Source organism: Erythrolamprus reginae, chromosome 1 (assembly GCF_031021105.1).
Source record: "Erythrolamprus reginae isolate rEryReg1 chromosome 1, rEryReg1.hap1, whole genome shotgun sequence".
Lineage (NCBI taxonomy): Eukaryota > Metazoa > Chordata > Lepidosauria > Squamata > Dipsadidae > Erythrolamprus > Erythrolamprus reginae.
The window spans coordinates 41,627,428-41,644,843 of record NC_091950.1 but is presented as its reverse complement, the minus strand read 5'-3'; the positions used below and the strand labels follow the sequence as shown (position 1 = coordinate 41,644,843).

At 40.6% G+C, this 17,416-nt stretch overlaps 1 protein-coding gene across 1 annotated transcript in view; it reads right to left on the bottom strand.

The window, feature by feature from the left end:
- Nucleotides 1–8,772: 8,772 nt before the first annotated feature.
- SLC38A6 (solute carrier family 38 member 6) overlaps nucleotides 8,773–17,416 on the bottom strand; it is a 61,105-nt gene continuing 52,461 nt past the window's right edge. The window contains exons 12-16 of the mRNA XM_070750723.1: nucleotides 16,440–16,540; nucleotides 13,237–13,361; nucleotides 12,057–12,201; nucleotides 11,865–11,959; nucleotides 8,773–8,956 (exon numbers count right to left, since the gene is read on the bottom strand). Coding sequence (XP_070606824.1) covers nucleotides 8,876–8,956; nucleotides 11,865–11,959; nucleotides 12,057–12,201; nucleotides 13,237–13,361; nucleotides 16,440–16,540 — 547 coding nt within the window. The 3' untranslated portion in view covers nucleotides 8,773–8,875. The remainder of the gene's footprint in view (nucleotides 8,957–11,864; nucleotides 11,960–12,056; nucleotides 12,202–13,236; nucleotides 13,362–16,439; nucleotides 16,541–17,416) is intronic.

The window sequence follows — 17,416 nt, the reverse complement described above, 5'->3', positions numbered from 1 at the left end:
TTCTCTTAAGTGAGGAGCTTAGGCACATAGGCAGAAGTGCTCAGAAGGCTTTTGTTGCTTTTATAAGCTTTCAGCCAGAATTAAACTCTATCCGTCCATCTGGAAATAATGAGGAGCTCCTAACTCCAAATTCTTGTCATAACCCGGCCTGTGGTTTAATTTCATAATTTTACGTTAAACTATTTTTTTTCCTTGAGAAACTTACTTTCTTTGAGCATTAAATTTACCAAACATGACAAAAGGTCCCCTCAGCCTTTAGCATAATCGGAAATTTGGAAAATAAATAACATTATTTTGTTGATTTTATTCCATAAATAATATCAGATTTGCCAAGATATATTGAAGGCAAAATTAAACTTACAGGCCATTCTGGTACAAATATAATAGAAATGCAAATTAGAGTTATTTCCCTCATTCATCACTTGAACAATGAGCTTTAAAAAATTAAGCCATGCTCTTAGGTTTGTAAGATTATTAACATTCTACTTGGAAGGCATTGTCTTGAAGCGACTCAGATGCAATCTGAGATCATTACCTTAAGCCAGAGGTCTTCAAACTTGACAAATTTAAGACCTGTGGACTTCAACTCCCAGAATTCCCCAGCCAGTTATGCTGGGAAAGTTCGGGTACTCCTACCTTAAGCAAATAGATTTTTTTAAAAAAAAAAAAATTAAAATGGCTTGTACAAGTGATAGCAATACTTCTGACGTAACCAAATACTCCAGGTAAGAAAGTGTTCCACTTATCCCAGCTAGAATAAAAGCATTTTCTACCAAGGTGCTAGAACCTAATCCCAAGCGAAGTTCTTTTTTAAAAAAAAATATATTTTATTGGTTTTGCACATAAGGTTACATAGAACAAACATAAAACAGTGCACGGTGCATGTGCCCATCACCCGACTGACAATAACCATCACCACCACCACCAATTGCGGGGGGTTCAAATATTTACTAGTTTATCTTAGCTCTACTTTGCATTTGTTATTATTAAAAGAGTGATTGGAGTTTATTTTTCACATTTTCGTCACAGATTCTACTCAGCATATAACCTTTCACCTTATTCCATCGTACCATCAGCTTCTCCAATTTATTTTCATCAAAGTTGTTTAATCTTATTTCCATGATTTCAAAATGAATGTGATCCACCACGTACTAGTACCAGTACCAGTTCTGTAGTGTCCATTTTATAGACTCTTTCCAACCCAATACCACTACCGCTTGAGCGCTTTCCAGTGCTGGAGTTTTTATTTCTTTAAAAATCTCTTAGTTCTCTTTGTTTAATTAATATCGCTATTTCTTTTGTAATTATCCAATTAATATTTAGCATTTTATTTATTTCGTTCTGCACTTTCCTCCAAAATTTCTGAACTTCAACACACTCCCAGAACATATGCATGAAAATTCCTTTCTTTTGGCCACCATGCCAACAATTACCTTTCCCTTTCCCCTGGAAGTGTGCAAGTTCTTCAGCTGCTTCATATCCAGGCTCCCAAGAAACAATGAAAAATCTGCATTTTTAATGATTAAAACTTTACGTAGAAAGGATGTTTTCCTTTTATTACTTTATAGTTCAGTTCTTTCTGCTTTGCTATTCTTAATTATTGCATTTCTTTTCATTAACTCCCATGAAGAATTTTTAATATCAAGGGAGGTTTGTTACGTAGTCTTTGACTTACGACAATAACTGAGCCCAAAATTTATGATGTTAAGTGATAATTTTGTTAAGCGAGTTTTGCCCCATTTTACAACTTTTCTTAACACGTTTGTTAAGTGAATCACTGTAGTTATTAAGTTAATCTGGTTTGTCCATTAATTTGCTGGTCAGAAGCTCGCAAAAGGGACACTGCCACCGTCATAAATTATGGATTCATTTGCCAAGCATCTGAATTTTATTCACGTGACCGTGAGGATGCTACAACTGTCATAAGTGTGAAAAATGGTCATACATCTTTTTCCCCCCAGTGTTGTTGTAATTTTAAATAGAAACATAGAAACACAGCAGAAAAAGACCTCATGATCCATCTAGTCTACCCTTATACTATTTTCTGTTTTTTATCTTAGGATGGATATATGTTTATCCGAGGCATGTTTAAATTCAGTCACTGTGGATTTACCAACTACATCTGCTGGAAGTTTGTTCCAAGCATCTGCTACTCTTTCAGTAAAATAATATTTTCTTATGTTGCTTTTGATCTTTCCCCCAACTAACCTCAGATTGTGCCCCCTTGTTCTTGTGTTCAGTTTCCTATTAAAAACACTTCCCTCCTGAACCTTATTTAACCCTTTAACATATTTAAATGTTTCAATCATGCCCCCCCCCCCTTTCCCTTCTGTCCTATACAGATTGAGTTCATGAAGTCTTTCCTGATATGTTTTATGCTTAAGACCTTCCACCATTTTTGTAGCCCGTCTTTGGACCCGTTCAATTTTTATCAATATCTTTTTGTAGGTGAGGTCTCCAGAACTGAACACAGGTCACTACACGATTTGTTCAGTGTTTAAGTTTATGACTACTTGTATTAACAATTCATTTCCCAACATTTTTTGCTGACTAATAATAATAATAATTAATAATTTTAACAATTTATTAGATTTGTATGCCGCCCCTCCCCTCTCCAATTAAATAACTACTGGGAGTAATTTGAGTCAGGTGTAGGAATTCTGTTGTTGTGGGTGAGTTAAGAGTTTCTTGGTCCAGACTTTGCCAGGTGGGTTGTGGGTGGCCATTTCCTCAGAGACAACCATCTACTATAATATTGTTTTTATTATTGTTGTGAGTCACCCTGAGTCTTCGGAGAGGGGCGGCATACAAATCTAATAAATTATTATTATTATTATTATTATTATTATTATGTCAGTACATCACAGCAAACGAGATCACTATGCTGGATTTCGTATTTCATCACCAGTCGGGCGCTTCCCAAGCACCCAGGACTGCGTGATGTAGCGGCGAATTATGTTTGCCGATCCCAGTAAAGCGGCCTTTTGCAATTGACAGATGGAGATTTTGTCAATTCCGATGGTTTTCAAATGTCCGCTGAGATCCTTTGGTACTGTGCCCAGCATGCCAAGTACCACTGGGACCACTTTCACTGGCTTATGCCAGAGTCGTTGCAGCTTGATTTTTAGATCTTCGTATTTCACTAATTTCTCTAGCTGCTTCTCAATTCTGCTGTCTCCTGGGATTGTGATGTCGATGATCCATAGTTTCTTTTTCTCCACAATCAGGATGTCTGGTGTGTTATGCTTCAGAATTCAGTCAGTCTGAAGTCGGAAATCCCACAGTAGCTTTGTTGTTGTTGTTGTTTTGTTGTTGTTGTTGTTATTACTATTATTATTATTATTATTATTATTATTATTATTATTATTATTATTTTGGAAATGGCAGCCCTGACTCCCCCACATGACAGTAGTTCAGGGTAAAAAAAAATGCTCCAAATATTTCAGATGTCCATCACTTTGGATAATATGGCAATCCTAACATAATGCATGATTCTTTTTCTTAAGCATCTGATGTCAAAACAGATCAAGCAGGCTACTTTTCTGCTTCCAGACAGAACTTATATAAGAGTTCTTGTATGGAAATCTCTGTTATTATAGGGACTCCACACACCATGGAGAAAATGTCTAAATTCCACCTCATTTTTAAAAAAAAGATTTTCAGAAAACAATGGTGGTCACTAACTAGTAACATTCCCTTCTCCAAACACAAGCACATTTAGATTTTTAAGAAGATACAGCTGCATGAAATGGCTTTACCAAGTTATAGTCATATGGTTCGAATTAGGTTCTTGTAGACATTACAGAAGCTTCTTACAATCAAGATTTCTTAATGCACATTTGTACTTGAAAGGAACTTAACTTTATCATATTATTAATTCATGGTTTTTATCTTTAAACATGATAAAGTATAAAAATGATGGATGTCTTAGAGTTCAGTTTGCAAAGTCAGAACATGTTGACAGGCACAGTAACAATTTTTACTTCTCTACCGAAGTGTAAATTGCTTGAACGGCAGCTTTAATTAAACTTAGACTGAGCCAGGCGTCATTTTGAGAATCCAAGTTTTCTGGGAGGAAGGAGGTTGGAGGAGCTCTGCAAGCTGTTTCTGTAAAACTGACATGAGCAGGTGCAGCAACATTTCAATCAGTTTCAACAAAATGCTCTCAAAAGACCACCTGTCTTGTTGGATTTCAGCCATAACTTTTCCACATTTGTTCCCAGAGGATTATTCACCAACGCGCAGCAACAATAGAAGGGCTATTTCTCCCTGCTGCAATTTTTATTTTACTTATTTATTGGATTTCTAAGGTTGCCAAATCATCAAATTACGTAAACCAGTATACAGAACAAGCTAAAAAGACAATATAACAGCAATAAAAGAGCCAGGACCAGGGATACAATAGCAGTAGCACTTAAAACCCATATACTGTTCCATGATGTACAATATCAGAATATTGCCCCCAACAATATGGGCCCTTATTTAGGGCCTCGGTGGTGCAGTGGTTAGAGTGCAGTACTGCAAGTTACTTCTGCTGATTACCGGCTGCCAGCAGTTTGGCAGATCGAATCTCAGTAGGCTCAAGGTTGACTCAGCCTTCCATCCTTCCAAGGTCGGTAAAATGAGGACCCAGATTGTTGGGGGCAATATGCTTACTCTCTGTAAACTGCTTAGAGAGGGCTATAAAGCACTGTGAAGCGGTATATAAGTCTAAATGCTATTGCTATTGCTAAATACTATTTTACTGAGCTCGGAAGGATGGAAAGCTGAGTCAATCTTGATCCAGTCAGGATCGAACTCCAGACTATGGACAGAGTTAGCATACAGTACTGCATTCTAACTACTGCGCCACCAGGGCACCTACAGAAAAAAATTAAACTAGTCATAGCATACCACTGGCCCCATGGCCCATCCTGCTGGAGGAACCGGGTCTTTATGGTTTCCCTAGAGCACAGAAGGATTGGGCCATTTTGGGCTTGAAAAGAAGCAGGAACACCAAAAAAGAAGGCATTCCAGGGTCCCATAACAGTACATCCCTAACTTTTCTTGCACTATTAAAAAGATGGCAAGGAGACTGGGGGAAAATATGGAAGGAAAATTATAAACTCACACTATCAGTGGTGTATAAAGAAAATTTATATAAGATGTTCTTCCGGTGGCAATATGCTCTGGCTAGACTTGCCAAAATATATCCCAATGTTGGGATATGTAAAAGTGATCATGGAACATATTACCCTCCTATGGTGGTCATGTCCAGTAATTAATAAATTTTGGAACACGATTAGCAATTGAATAAAGGAAATGTTAGGATACGAATTAGAACTAAAGCCAGATAGTTGAATAACAATGCATTGAAGTGGTTGTGCTGATGCTATATAAATGCAAGTGAACAGTTGTTTGAGTGATTTGTTGATGTCTTTCATGTGTTTGTATTGTTTGTTATTGTTCTGAAAAAATTAATAAAAATATTAATATATATATATATATATATATATATATATATATATATATATATATATATATATATATATATATATATATGTTTTCGTAGATTTTCACGGGTACTGGTATGACGGTCTTGGTATATTCGGGTTTCTTCCAGTGTAGGATTTGGAAATTTCTGGCGACGTTTCGACGAGGTCTCACTCGTCATCTTCAGGCTGGTGTTTCTGTCCTTGTTCTCAGGCGAACACTGCGAGACCTCAGCTGCTTTCCTTCTATAAATACTGGTGGCTGGGTGTGGTTTGATGGCTCAGCAATTGCCTGCTGTGTAGAAACTTCCTGGTGAGTCAGTGGGGTAACAATTGGGGTCGTTGATGTAGCTGAGGTATGCTGATTAGTTAATGGTTGTAGATTAGGCGTGATATCCTGAGTAGTTGGAACTTGCAGGCTACTTGATTGTTTTACAATGTGTGTTCTGAGTCTGGTTTCTATGGCTGGGATACGTTTGAGGGCTGGTTTCCAGATGTCTGGTAAGCGAGAGGTATCATCATACATATATATACAGTGATCCCCCGATCATTGCGAGGGTTCCGTTCCAGGACCCCCCGCAACGAGCGGGTTTTCGCGAAGTAGCACTGCGGAAGTAAAAACACCATCTGCGCATGTGCAGATGGTGTTTTTACTTCCGCAAGCGCTAGCGAGGAGCCGAAGATTGGGGGCGGCGCGGCTGTTTTAAAACGTCGCTGCCGGCATGGGGGGCTTGCCAGCACCCCCCGGACCCCCAACCCGGGTTTGGGGGGCTGCTAGGAAGCCGCCCATGCCGGTGGCGACGTTTTAAAACAGCCGCGCGGCTTTCCAATGAGTCCCGAAGACAAACGTCAAACTTCCGCGTTTGTCTTCGGGACTCATTGGAAAGCCGCGCGGGTGTTTTAAAACGTCGCCGCCGACATGGGGGCTTGCTAGCACCCCCCCGAACCCCCAACCCGGGTTCGGGGGGGTGCTAGCTAGTCCCCCATGTCGGCGGCGACGTTTTAAAACACCCGCGCGCCTTCCCAACTGAGCCCTCAAGCCAAGCGCCAAAGGCGAACTTCTGCGCTTGGCTTGAGGGCTCAGTTGGGAAGGCGCGCGGGTGTTTTAAAACGTCGCTGCCGACATGGGGGGCTTGCTAGCACCCCCCCGAACCCCCAACCCGGGTTTGGGGGGGTGCTAGCAAGCTCCCCATGTCGGCGGTGACGTTTTAAAACACCCCCGCGCCTTCCCAACTGAGCCCTCAAGCCAAACGAACCCGGGTGGCCGGGCGAGCAGCGAGCGAACGGCAGGTGGCCGGGCGAAGGGCAGGCGAGCGGCGAATGGCGGGCGACGGGTGCTGGGGGGGACCTTCTCGCCCTCCCGCCAGCAAGAGGGGGAAGATCCAGGGAAGCCGCCCAGCAGCTGATCTGCCCGGCGCCATCTACTCATGCGTGGCCATAGAAAAAAAGGGCGCGCATGCGCAGATGGTGTTTTGACTTCCGGGTTGAAAAATCGCAAATTAGCCTGTTCGCAATGGTCGGGAACGCAATAACCGGGGGATCACTGTATATAAAGATGGCAAGAAATTTGTACTGCTAGACTTGCGAGATTCTGTTCATGTGACTTATAACAAAGTAGAACAAGTTTATATGGTCATGATCAGAAAGGCAGGCAGTTGCAATAGTACAAACTGACTTGAGTTATGACCAGTATCGGGTTGCTACTGGAACGATAGGGGATGCTGCACTAGTAGCGCAAATGGAGTTGCACATGCAGATCTGGGTGACTGGCAGGCGGGCATGCATGTTGGAACAAAATGTGGCTTCTGCGCATGTGTAGGAAACAAAATTTTGCAAGAAGATGCGCGTGCGAGAGAGATTTCAGTGATTTTGGCAAGTTTTTGCTTCCGCACATGTGCAGAAGAAAAAAAATCATTGAAATCTCACCCGCCCATGCATCTTCTCACAATATTTGCTTTTTGTGCATGCGCAGAAGCCAAATCTTGCTCTGATGCGCACATGTGCCCATCGAACATACCCACCAGACATGCTGCGTGCACATCAGCACCGGTAGCAGCAGTAAGTGGCAACCCCCACCTGGTTTTGACAGAACGTCCAACTCTGGTTAGTTCTATTATCACACCACAGACTTGAAATAAACAATGTAATATGATATAATGCCCTGTGCTTCCTCATACAACACCACTAACTGCTGCTTGGAGGGCAAAGAAATACACGAGATTTGATAATGCCAAGACATAGTGACTAGCCTAAGGTCACCCACCCAACTTTGTGCCTAAGATGGAGTTAAAACCAGTGATGTATTGATTTCTAGTCTGGCGCCTTAAGCACTATACCTTTCATTCAGGGCTTTAGAAAGTCAAGCAATGACAACGGCAGCCAGATCAACACTACACTGAGAAAAGAAAGAATTAATTCCCAATTCGTGTACATTAATCAAGTGATAAAAGAGTTAGTTTGTACAGTAGCTGCTTTCTGAGAATATGAGCACTCCAATATAATGGAAACTACTCTCAAACAGCCCTATAATACAATTCCACCAGGGCTATAAACTGAAATAATCTCCTCCAATGGATCTTCTATGATACTAAACCAGAGGAAGTTCTTTTTAAATTGGAAACATCTGTGCATGCAGCTAGATCTCAGTGCTGCTCCATGCTAGACATATTCTGAATTCTAGTAACACATCTTAAATTCTACCTTGCAGGCAAAGGTAGCCAAGAGAAATGTTCGGTACAGGTACCATATGATCCTGAACCTTGCTTCCATCATAGCCTGACTGTTGCATTTTACAAATTTCCATTTTTGGATATTTTTCATGGCACAAAATCAAGGCACAGATCATTTTCATTATAGATAACTGGCTCAGGAAGGATTGCAGTTGGCACAATGGCTGCCATTGGACAAACATGTTGAATTTTAGCTTTGTATTCCTCATCCAGAGGATGATCAAGATTAGACAACAATAAGGATTTTTTTTTTTTAAAGGACTAGATGGTAAGATGCGGTAGAGCAGAATGTCATCAAATAATGAGCGCATTTCATTCTAGAACAGGTGTCCCCAAACTTGGCAACTTTAAGCCATCTGGACTTCAATTCCCAGAATTCTCCAGCCAGCTATGGAGTTTAAGTCCGCATAGCTGGCTGGAGTATTCTGGGAATTGAAGTCAACATAGCTTAAAGTTGCCAAGTTCGAAGACCTCTATTCTAGAGCTGTGAATTTTATTCCTCCAGCTTTTTCAAGTAGTTGTCAGTAGGCAAAGTAACGAACAGTTCTGTAGAACGCCATCACTCAACTCTCTTCAGCACTTGGCAGAATAATTTTATTTAAAACACTGTGGAAATGATTCATTTCAGCACCTCTCCTTATGTACAATTCTAGATTTTAGCAGGCAGGAATACTTTCAGTGGTGGACCCAGCTGTATATGATTACTGATAAACTGAGAAGACCAACAAAGAGGCCGAAAACTAGCAGGGCACATGCCTGTGAATAAAAGTGAGACAAACAAAAGAATCTTAAAAGCAGAAATCAATTGATATTTTGTTAATTAAAGCAATTATTATAACAGCATCATTTTACTTTTCGGATACTGGTAGAGTTGCATTTAAAACGCATCGTATTGATATGTTTTCAGATGGATATATATATGGGTACCATTGAGAAAAGGACAACGCCCTGCAATAAGGGTGACTATTTTTAATTTCTTTTGGAAGGTGATTAAGCCTACATGGCTTAGGCCCAGATTACCTTCGGGACTGTCTTCTGCCTGGCGGAGCCTAGGAGAAGAGCCTTCTCTGTGGTGACCCCAGCCCTCTGGAACGAACTCCCTCTGGAGATATGGACCGTTCCCTCCCTCCTGGTCTTTTGTAAAGCTTTGAAGACCCACCTCTGCTGGGGGTCATGAGAGACAAGATTGTCTCTGGCCGATATTATGAATGATTGAATTGGATGAATGTGTATGATTGTATATGGAGTTTTCTAAAATTTTTAGTAATTTTCTATAATTCTTTTTAAAGTAATTTAGATTTATTTATATATATTGTTGCATTTATAATGTTGTACGCTGCCCTGAGTTGTCTCGAGAAGGGCGGCATAGAAATCTAATAAATTAAATTAAATTAAACAAATAAAAACAAGCTAGATTTGTGCCCTAGGAAATGATTTTGGCAGAACTGCCTTTATCAACTGACTATGGCTATAGCAATAAGAGCTGTGCAAAACAACTGGCCAAATGCCGAACCAAAGTGGATTGATCCATGCGGATGCAAGAGATGTCCAAATCAAAGCAAGCTTCCTCCAACCCCCCAACCCCCCCGAAAAAATCTCATTTCAAATCTGAAACATGCTGAAGTTTCATTAGCATCTCAAAATTTGAAGCAATCCAGACATGCAGAAAAGCATCTGCCAAAAATTCATAGTTACCCAGACAGAACAGCAGCCAAATATTGATACATTTCTCCCTAAGCGCTTCATATAAGGAAAACTCCACTACTAGGGTGGGGAGGGCAGTGTACTTTTTGGGCCCGATAGAACTGACTTCAAACCAAATGAACAGATTTACTAGGAGTCTCCAGGGACAATGTCTGGGGTGAGGAATGATGAAATTATTTATTGCAGAATTATGGCAGATCATTTTTGAACTTCGCGGTCTGAATTTTCTGAATGGCGACATTTTGGGATATAAATCTGACTGTATTTGTGTTGGGAAAGGAAGAGAATGAATTACAGATTGCTTAATGGGCAGGAAGAGAGTCCAGACAAATGCAGATATCTTTCACACAAGACGATTATGTCTCTTTGCACGTTTCTTATAAGTATTTCAGCGCATTTAGCAGATAAAGCATACTCCAAGTGTCAGTCCTTAGGTGAAAAGAATTTCAGAAAGAGCAATAACCCTACATGGCATCGGGCCAGATTACTTGCGGGACCGCCTTCTGCCGTATGAGTCCCAGCGACCGGTTAGGTCCCACAGCGTTGACCTTCTCCAGGTCCCATCAACTAGACCAGGACTGTAGGCAAAGTTGGCTCTCCTATGACTTATGGACTTCAACTCCCAGAATTCCTGAGCTAGCCTGTTTGGCTCGGGAATTCTGGGAGTGGAAGTCCACAAGTCATAGAAGAGCCAACTTTGCCTACCACTGAACTAGACAATGTTGTTTGGTGGGGGCTAGGGGAAGAGCCTTCTCTGGGGGGGAGGCAGTCCTCTGGAATCAGCTCCCCCAGGAGATTCGTACTGCCCCCACCCTCCTCGCCTTCTGCAAGAGTCTTAAGACTCATTTATGCTGCCAGGCTTGGAGCAATTAGATTCTAGCCCCCTGGCTGACAAATGTTTGTATGGCTGTTGTTTGAATGGGGATGACTGATTTTTAGCATAACATAGAAACATAGAAGATTGACGGCAGAAAAAGACCTCATGGTCCATCTAGTCTGCCGTTATACTATTTTTTATATTTTATCTTAGGATGGATATATGTTTATCCCAGGCATGTTTAAATTCAGTTACTGTGGATTTACCAACCACATTTGTTCCAAGCATCTACTACTCTTTCAGTAAAATAATAACTGAAAATAATAACTGGGGATTTTAGTTTGTTTAGTTTTAATTAATTGGATTTAGCTATTGCATTCTGTTGTTTTTATATGTTGTAAGCTGCCCCGAGTCCTTGGAATGGGGCAGCATATAATTCCAGTCAATCAATCAATCAATAGAAAATATTCTATATACAGGCCATGAATTGTTGTAAATTAGAATAGACGGTATTAGATGTAGAAGTGCACATTATTATTCTGACTTACAGTACATCAATCCTTGCTATATACCCATGATAAGCCCATGTGACATGCATGAGAGAGGTGGCACGCAGAGCCTTCTCTATGGGCATGAGCACCGTCGCCAGCCACTCTTCTGGTTTCCAGCGTGCTGGTCTTTGCAGGCACCAGAACTCCAGAAAATGGCCTGAAAGTGGCAAGGAAAACCTGCCAAAAATGGCCAAAACCAAGCCCATTTTCTAGGCCATTTTCCACACCATTTTCAGGCAGTTTTTCCAATCTGTTTTCGGGCAGTTTTTTGGGCCAAAAACAGTCAGAAAAAATGGCCTGAAAACGGCCCAAAAGTGGCCAAAAAACAGGCATGTCAGCTGTTCTTCATGTTTTCAGCATGCGCACGCACACGCATGCACACACGTTCTGATTTGGGCACTCGGTGCCGGAAAGGTTCACCATCATTGCTTTATACCATTAGCATTAGATTGGCATCAATGTAGTTCCAGGGCAGCTTATGGCATATTTTCAAGTTATTCAACCAACCAGAAATCAGTTCACGAATTTGTACGTGCAACTTAAAACAATGAACAAGCTTTTTTGGGAGGCGGGAGAAGAAAAAGTAGATTACCCCAAGTTTTTGCCGTGATATAAAGTCTTCTGTACTGATCTTAAGATAAAATAGTCCAGGGTATACAAAGAGCAAGCATGTTGACGTGGTAGACCCTGTGAAATGATAAGACCAAAGTTTTTTAGTCTTTGTAAGCATTATATGAATGGGTTTTAAAATGCAGGAATAGGGAGAAAAATCACACAACCTTACCAACTACTCCAAAAAGTTGTCTGATGTCAGGCACATACATTGCGAGCAAGACAACAATTGCATTTAGTACCAAAGTGATGAAAATGTGGTGGATTAAAGAGAAAGGAAGATGTGAAAAAAATATCATCATTACAGCTTTTCTTGCCTGTAGAATGAAAAAGATTTTAAAAAGCAGGTCAATACAATAATAAAAAATAAATAGCACAAATAACATTATTTGCTGAGACCCAAAGGTGCTTTTTAAAAAGGCAATTGGACTTTGCTTTTCCTTGAAGACATTTTACTAGTTCTCATCCAAGAAACCTGTTCGGTAATAGTCTTAACTTAGAACTGAAGAAGCTTCTTGGATGCAAAGTGAAAGGTCTTCAAGAAAAACCCCCCAAGAAAGTCCAGTTGCCTTTTGAAAAAGCACATTTGGGACAACTATGACCTGGGTGACTGAGAATATCCACATATATTTACTGTGATTGTAACTCTATTTGCACTGCTAACCAAGCCTACTGACTGACAGCAGGAGTCAACACAATGGAAGAAATCCAACTATGTATGAATAGAAACTTTCTCCTATGTTAGGTTTTCTCTCTATATAACCCTCATCCTCCAAAACAGAATGTATAAATGGGGAACTGTCCATAAAGAAATATTCTTAATACCATTTCTGCCTACTGAGAAACCATAGCAAATGTTTTACTGGGTAACTATATTGCTTAGTCCCCAAATAGCAAAAACTGCACAATGAGAATTTGGAAAAGGGCAAGACCAGTAGCAGTTTTGTGGTTTTGTATTAACCCCTGTTAAAAATAAGCTTGTAGAATATTGTTAAAGCTTCTTTGTGCTGGCTTTCATTTACTTATTACGCTGCATGCTAGCTTAAAAGCCAAGTAAAAAGAAAACACACACAAATATGCATACCAAATCTATTTTAGGAATATCATATTCTGCAAATTGCAATGCTGTAAGTCAGCTCAAATTTAAAAAATATTTCTTTTTTAAACAAGCACAAAGAAATTAGTATACTGGTTTAGGTCTCATGCCTCTGTTGCTGTTAATGATAATAAAAGACAGGAATATTTTGATCTATCTGAATTATGAATAAGGCAGCCAAACTGTTTGTAGAGCCTGCAAATAATTAAGAGTGACTTCGGCTAGACCAGCAAATCAAATATTTTGCAATACGTACTGGAAAATGAATTAGAGGCACCGTCAACAGCACAGCAAATAAGATTCCCAGTTTTACCGTCATGATGAGTGTATCATGGGGCAAGTACTTGCTGTATCCTTGGAGCAATTCTGAATCCACATGGTCTGAAATTATTTAAAGTATATTAATTCTCACATTGTAAATTCCGTAGCAGCTCAGTCTACTGTATTACTGCAGTATGCTCTGTTTTAGAGGAAGATTTAAAGAAATATCAGAAGATTAATGATTGTTTTTGACTTTAAAAAACCCCTATTTGAATGTCTTTAGCTTGAATAATTGTTTTATTTAAAAGCAATGGCAGTCAAATGATAGCCATGAGAAACTATCAAAAACCCACAGATTTATATGGTCTTCCTTAGGCTTAACTATCACAAATACTTGCAGCTTTTGTGTTCTCCTGATCTCTTCATCATGTAAGATAACTCAAAGGTTTTTTTTAAAAAAAGAAGGGGGCTCAAGGTTCAAGAATTTAAGAATATAAACCAAAACAGACATGGCTCAAATATCAGTCCCATATCTGCTGCATTCTTCCCCTGATCACCCTGTCAATTTTTTCCCCCTGGATTTTAATCAACCTGTCTAATTAAGAGTTCGTGGAAACTCAAAGGCTTACCACTATTTTAGAAAATTTCAGTTGGCTTAATAAAAATATTCCTGTATGGATTTTGGAATGTTTTATATAAGCAGCACTAAATTAATTGTGTTTGATTGTTTCCTTTTTGTGAAAACTGGCTTGATTTAATACTGTATATGTGATGAAAAAAGGTGGTATATAAAAACATCATAAAAATCTAAACATTTGCATGTGAATGTTGTAGATCAATATATATTTGGATGCCAATTTTCAGGAATGCTTGAGGCTGCCATCAGCCCTAGCCAAGCTCATCCCTTCAAAATCAATTATGCTTTCTCAAGATGAACAATGGTTTCATTCTTACAATGCTTACAATTACAGTTATTTCAATTTTCCACCCTCCCTTGCCACATGAACCCAAACTATCTAAATATTCTATATTATCTTGGTAAACTTATGCAGAGAAACAGAAATAGTTCTGTAGTCAAAGAAAGCGTATGCTGGTGATTGAACGTGTAGCTTAGAGACTAAATGTCTAGAAATTGTTTCTGTTTGTAAATTTGAAAAGCGTGAAAATAGAACATACATTAGGGTCCCATCCCCCCCCAGATGTTCCTTACTCTTATGCTTGTTGCTTGAGAAATGTTACTTGGAAAACCCATTTTAGGACACAGGTAATACTGTATATTTACATTTGTCTGTAAGCTTGCATTACACACTAAGAGAAGTTATCTGTGAAGAGTCCGTTTGGAGTGAGCGGCATATAAATGCAATCAATCAATCAATCAATCAATCAATCAATCAATCAATAAGGGAGTAGGATGCTACCTCCTTTCCCTGCCACGCTTTCCTGCCTTCCAAAGCTGGCCACGGGAACACCGGAAAGGCTGCGTGGAAGGCAGGAAAGCATGTTGGGGCTGCAGGAATGGAGTAGAGCAGGCAGGCTGGGATGGGGGGGGGGCAGGGGCAGCTTGGTAGGCCGTGACTTCACAGGCTTACCTGGCAGGCAGATCAGGGGCACAGAGCTTTAGGCAGAGAAAGCTGCAAAGCAGAGACTGGGTGGGGCGGGGCAAGTGGCGAGTGGGGGACCAGTTCAGGGGTGGGGCCAGCCAGCCATCACTTTGAATCATGGGCGGCCAACGCTACGGGTACACAAGAACCTTTCCGAACTGGAAGCATTTCACCCCTGGGTAGAAGGTTCAACTTCTTCCCTAGCTTTCCGTCCAACATTATCTGCAGTCCTTAAGAGTCAAAAAAAGTTGTCCCTCCTGTTTTTTATGTCGCATAGACTACTAGAAGTGGCCTTCTGGTCTTTACCTAGAACAATCACTTATGCAAATTCACTTCAAAAGAAACGGCTGTGGAGAGCTTCCTTGGCCTCTCCCAAGCAACCTCTGTCCCCGCTGCTGGCTCTCCCAAGAAAGCTCTCTGCCATCCCAAAACTGCGCAGCATCAGAAAACTTCCCCGTACACCGTACAGTTCCAGGCTGACAGAGAGCCCAGGAAAACTTTGCACCCACTGCCGCCACTGTTGGGCGCATCCACACAGCAGAACTTCCCGGGAAGGGCTCCATCTATGTGCCCAGACCAGGCAACGATGGGCTAAGAGCCGGAACGCTAAATTGCGCTCGCCTCCGAGGCTTGTAATATCTTGCAGGGCCAGCGTGATTTTGCTTCCGCACCTGTGAAGGTAGCAAAATCGCGAACGGAGCTGCAAGTGCGCCCGTGCTTTGGCATGCACGGAAACAAAACAACCTCACTGAAACAGGGGTGCACCTGCGGCTCTGTGCGCGATTTTGCTACCTCCACAGGCGCGGAAGCAAAATCGTGCTGGCCCTGCAAGAACTTACGAGCCACGGCAGCGAGCGTAATTTAGCGTTCTGGCTCGTAGCCCACTGCTGAGACCAGGTGTGTGTGTGTGTGTGTGAGAGAGACAGAGACAGAGAGTCAGAGACAGAGAGAGAGAGAAAGAAAGAAGAAAGGAGAAAGAGACAAGAAAGAAAGAATTAAAGGAAAGGAAAAAAAGTGAAGTGAGGAAGGAAGGAAGGAAAGAGGGAAGGTAGGAAAGAGGGAAGGAAGGAAGGAAGGAAGGAAACGTCTGACCACAATTGAGCCCAAAATTTTGGTTGCTAAGCAAGAGCGTTGTTAAGTGAGTTTCACCACATTTTATACAAGTTGGCCACGCTTATTCAATCACCTGACCACCAAGCACACCCACCTGGTCACATACTCACCAAACATGGCCAATGAGTCATCTGACTACCAAGCCACGTCTATCTGACCATCCAAGCCACCCCACAAAATAATCCACACCCACAGAAAAGTTTTAGATTTCATCACTGCTTCTACCCCAATGTTGTTATAGCCCTAAGAACAACAGCTAATTGATAGCCAATCATATTGTTGAGAATCATGTTGGGAAATCAATTAAGAGGATCTACCTTTGCCTTCCTCACTGAAACTGCAATGCCAACAGGGCACAGAAGGCACCATTAGATGGCAATCAAAATGCCTGCCTGCTACCCATTCTGGTATGTGGGGTCCCCATATTGTGGGCTTCTGCTTTATCTCCCCATTAATAAACAGAAATTAATAACTGATAACATACTGTAAAAGGTGAGGTATCCAAATAGCGCTGACAGAAAATAGACTAGAAAACTGAGAGCAATTCCTGTGTTGGCAACCTTTTGCATCCTGTTTTTGGATGGACTACAAAAAGGAAAAAAAAAGTGGCATTATGAAAGGAATTCATAGAAACACAAATCTCTACGGATGAATGTTTAATCTGTTAACCAGTGAATAACAGCTTCCTTCAACACACACACACACACCCTTACGAACAAATTCTTGGATGGAATATTATAGAAACTTGGAGAATAGTTTTTTGGAATTTTCAGAAGATTTAAATGTTTAATAAATCAATTAATTTCTTCTTCACATGAGTTCCTTGGCCCCAAAATTCACATTTACTTCTGTTGCCATGAAATAAAAAGATGCATGCACATTTAGATGAAATATGGTTTTCTTATAACTTACAGCTATGAAAGCTAAATTGTCAAAAAGGCTGAACAAAAAAAATTGTCACCTTTCAATTGTGGTTCTGTAGAAAATTGCTGAAAAATAATTTAGACTGATACAACATATATTTTCCTTGTAGATGAAGTAAAACATACTGCTCACTGGCTACAATAATGAAATTAAAGTACAGCACTTTGGACAAATAATGCAAGGAAGTCAATGAAGAAGAAATTGGCCCAAGTTGCATGAAGGTGGGGAAGGCAGTTTGCAGAGCTAGTCAATCGCTCCTGTCAACTCTATGCCATATAGATAAACATTCATAATCCTGCAGGAACACCAGACAGGGAATAAGGTCTCTACTGTTGATTAAGTAAACCTAGTGCTATGGTGAACTCCATGTGTGTCATTGAGAAAATCAGGCTAGGACCCCCATTCCCCCCATTTCCTGGATGGAAATATCTACCATTGTTTTATATTGTCAATTTAACCACTGGTTCCCAATAAGAACAAACCAACCAGATAACACATTTACATAAACATTTCTTATACATTTAGCCACTATCTGTG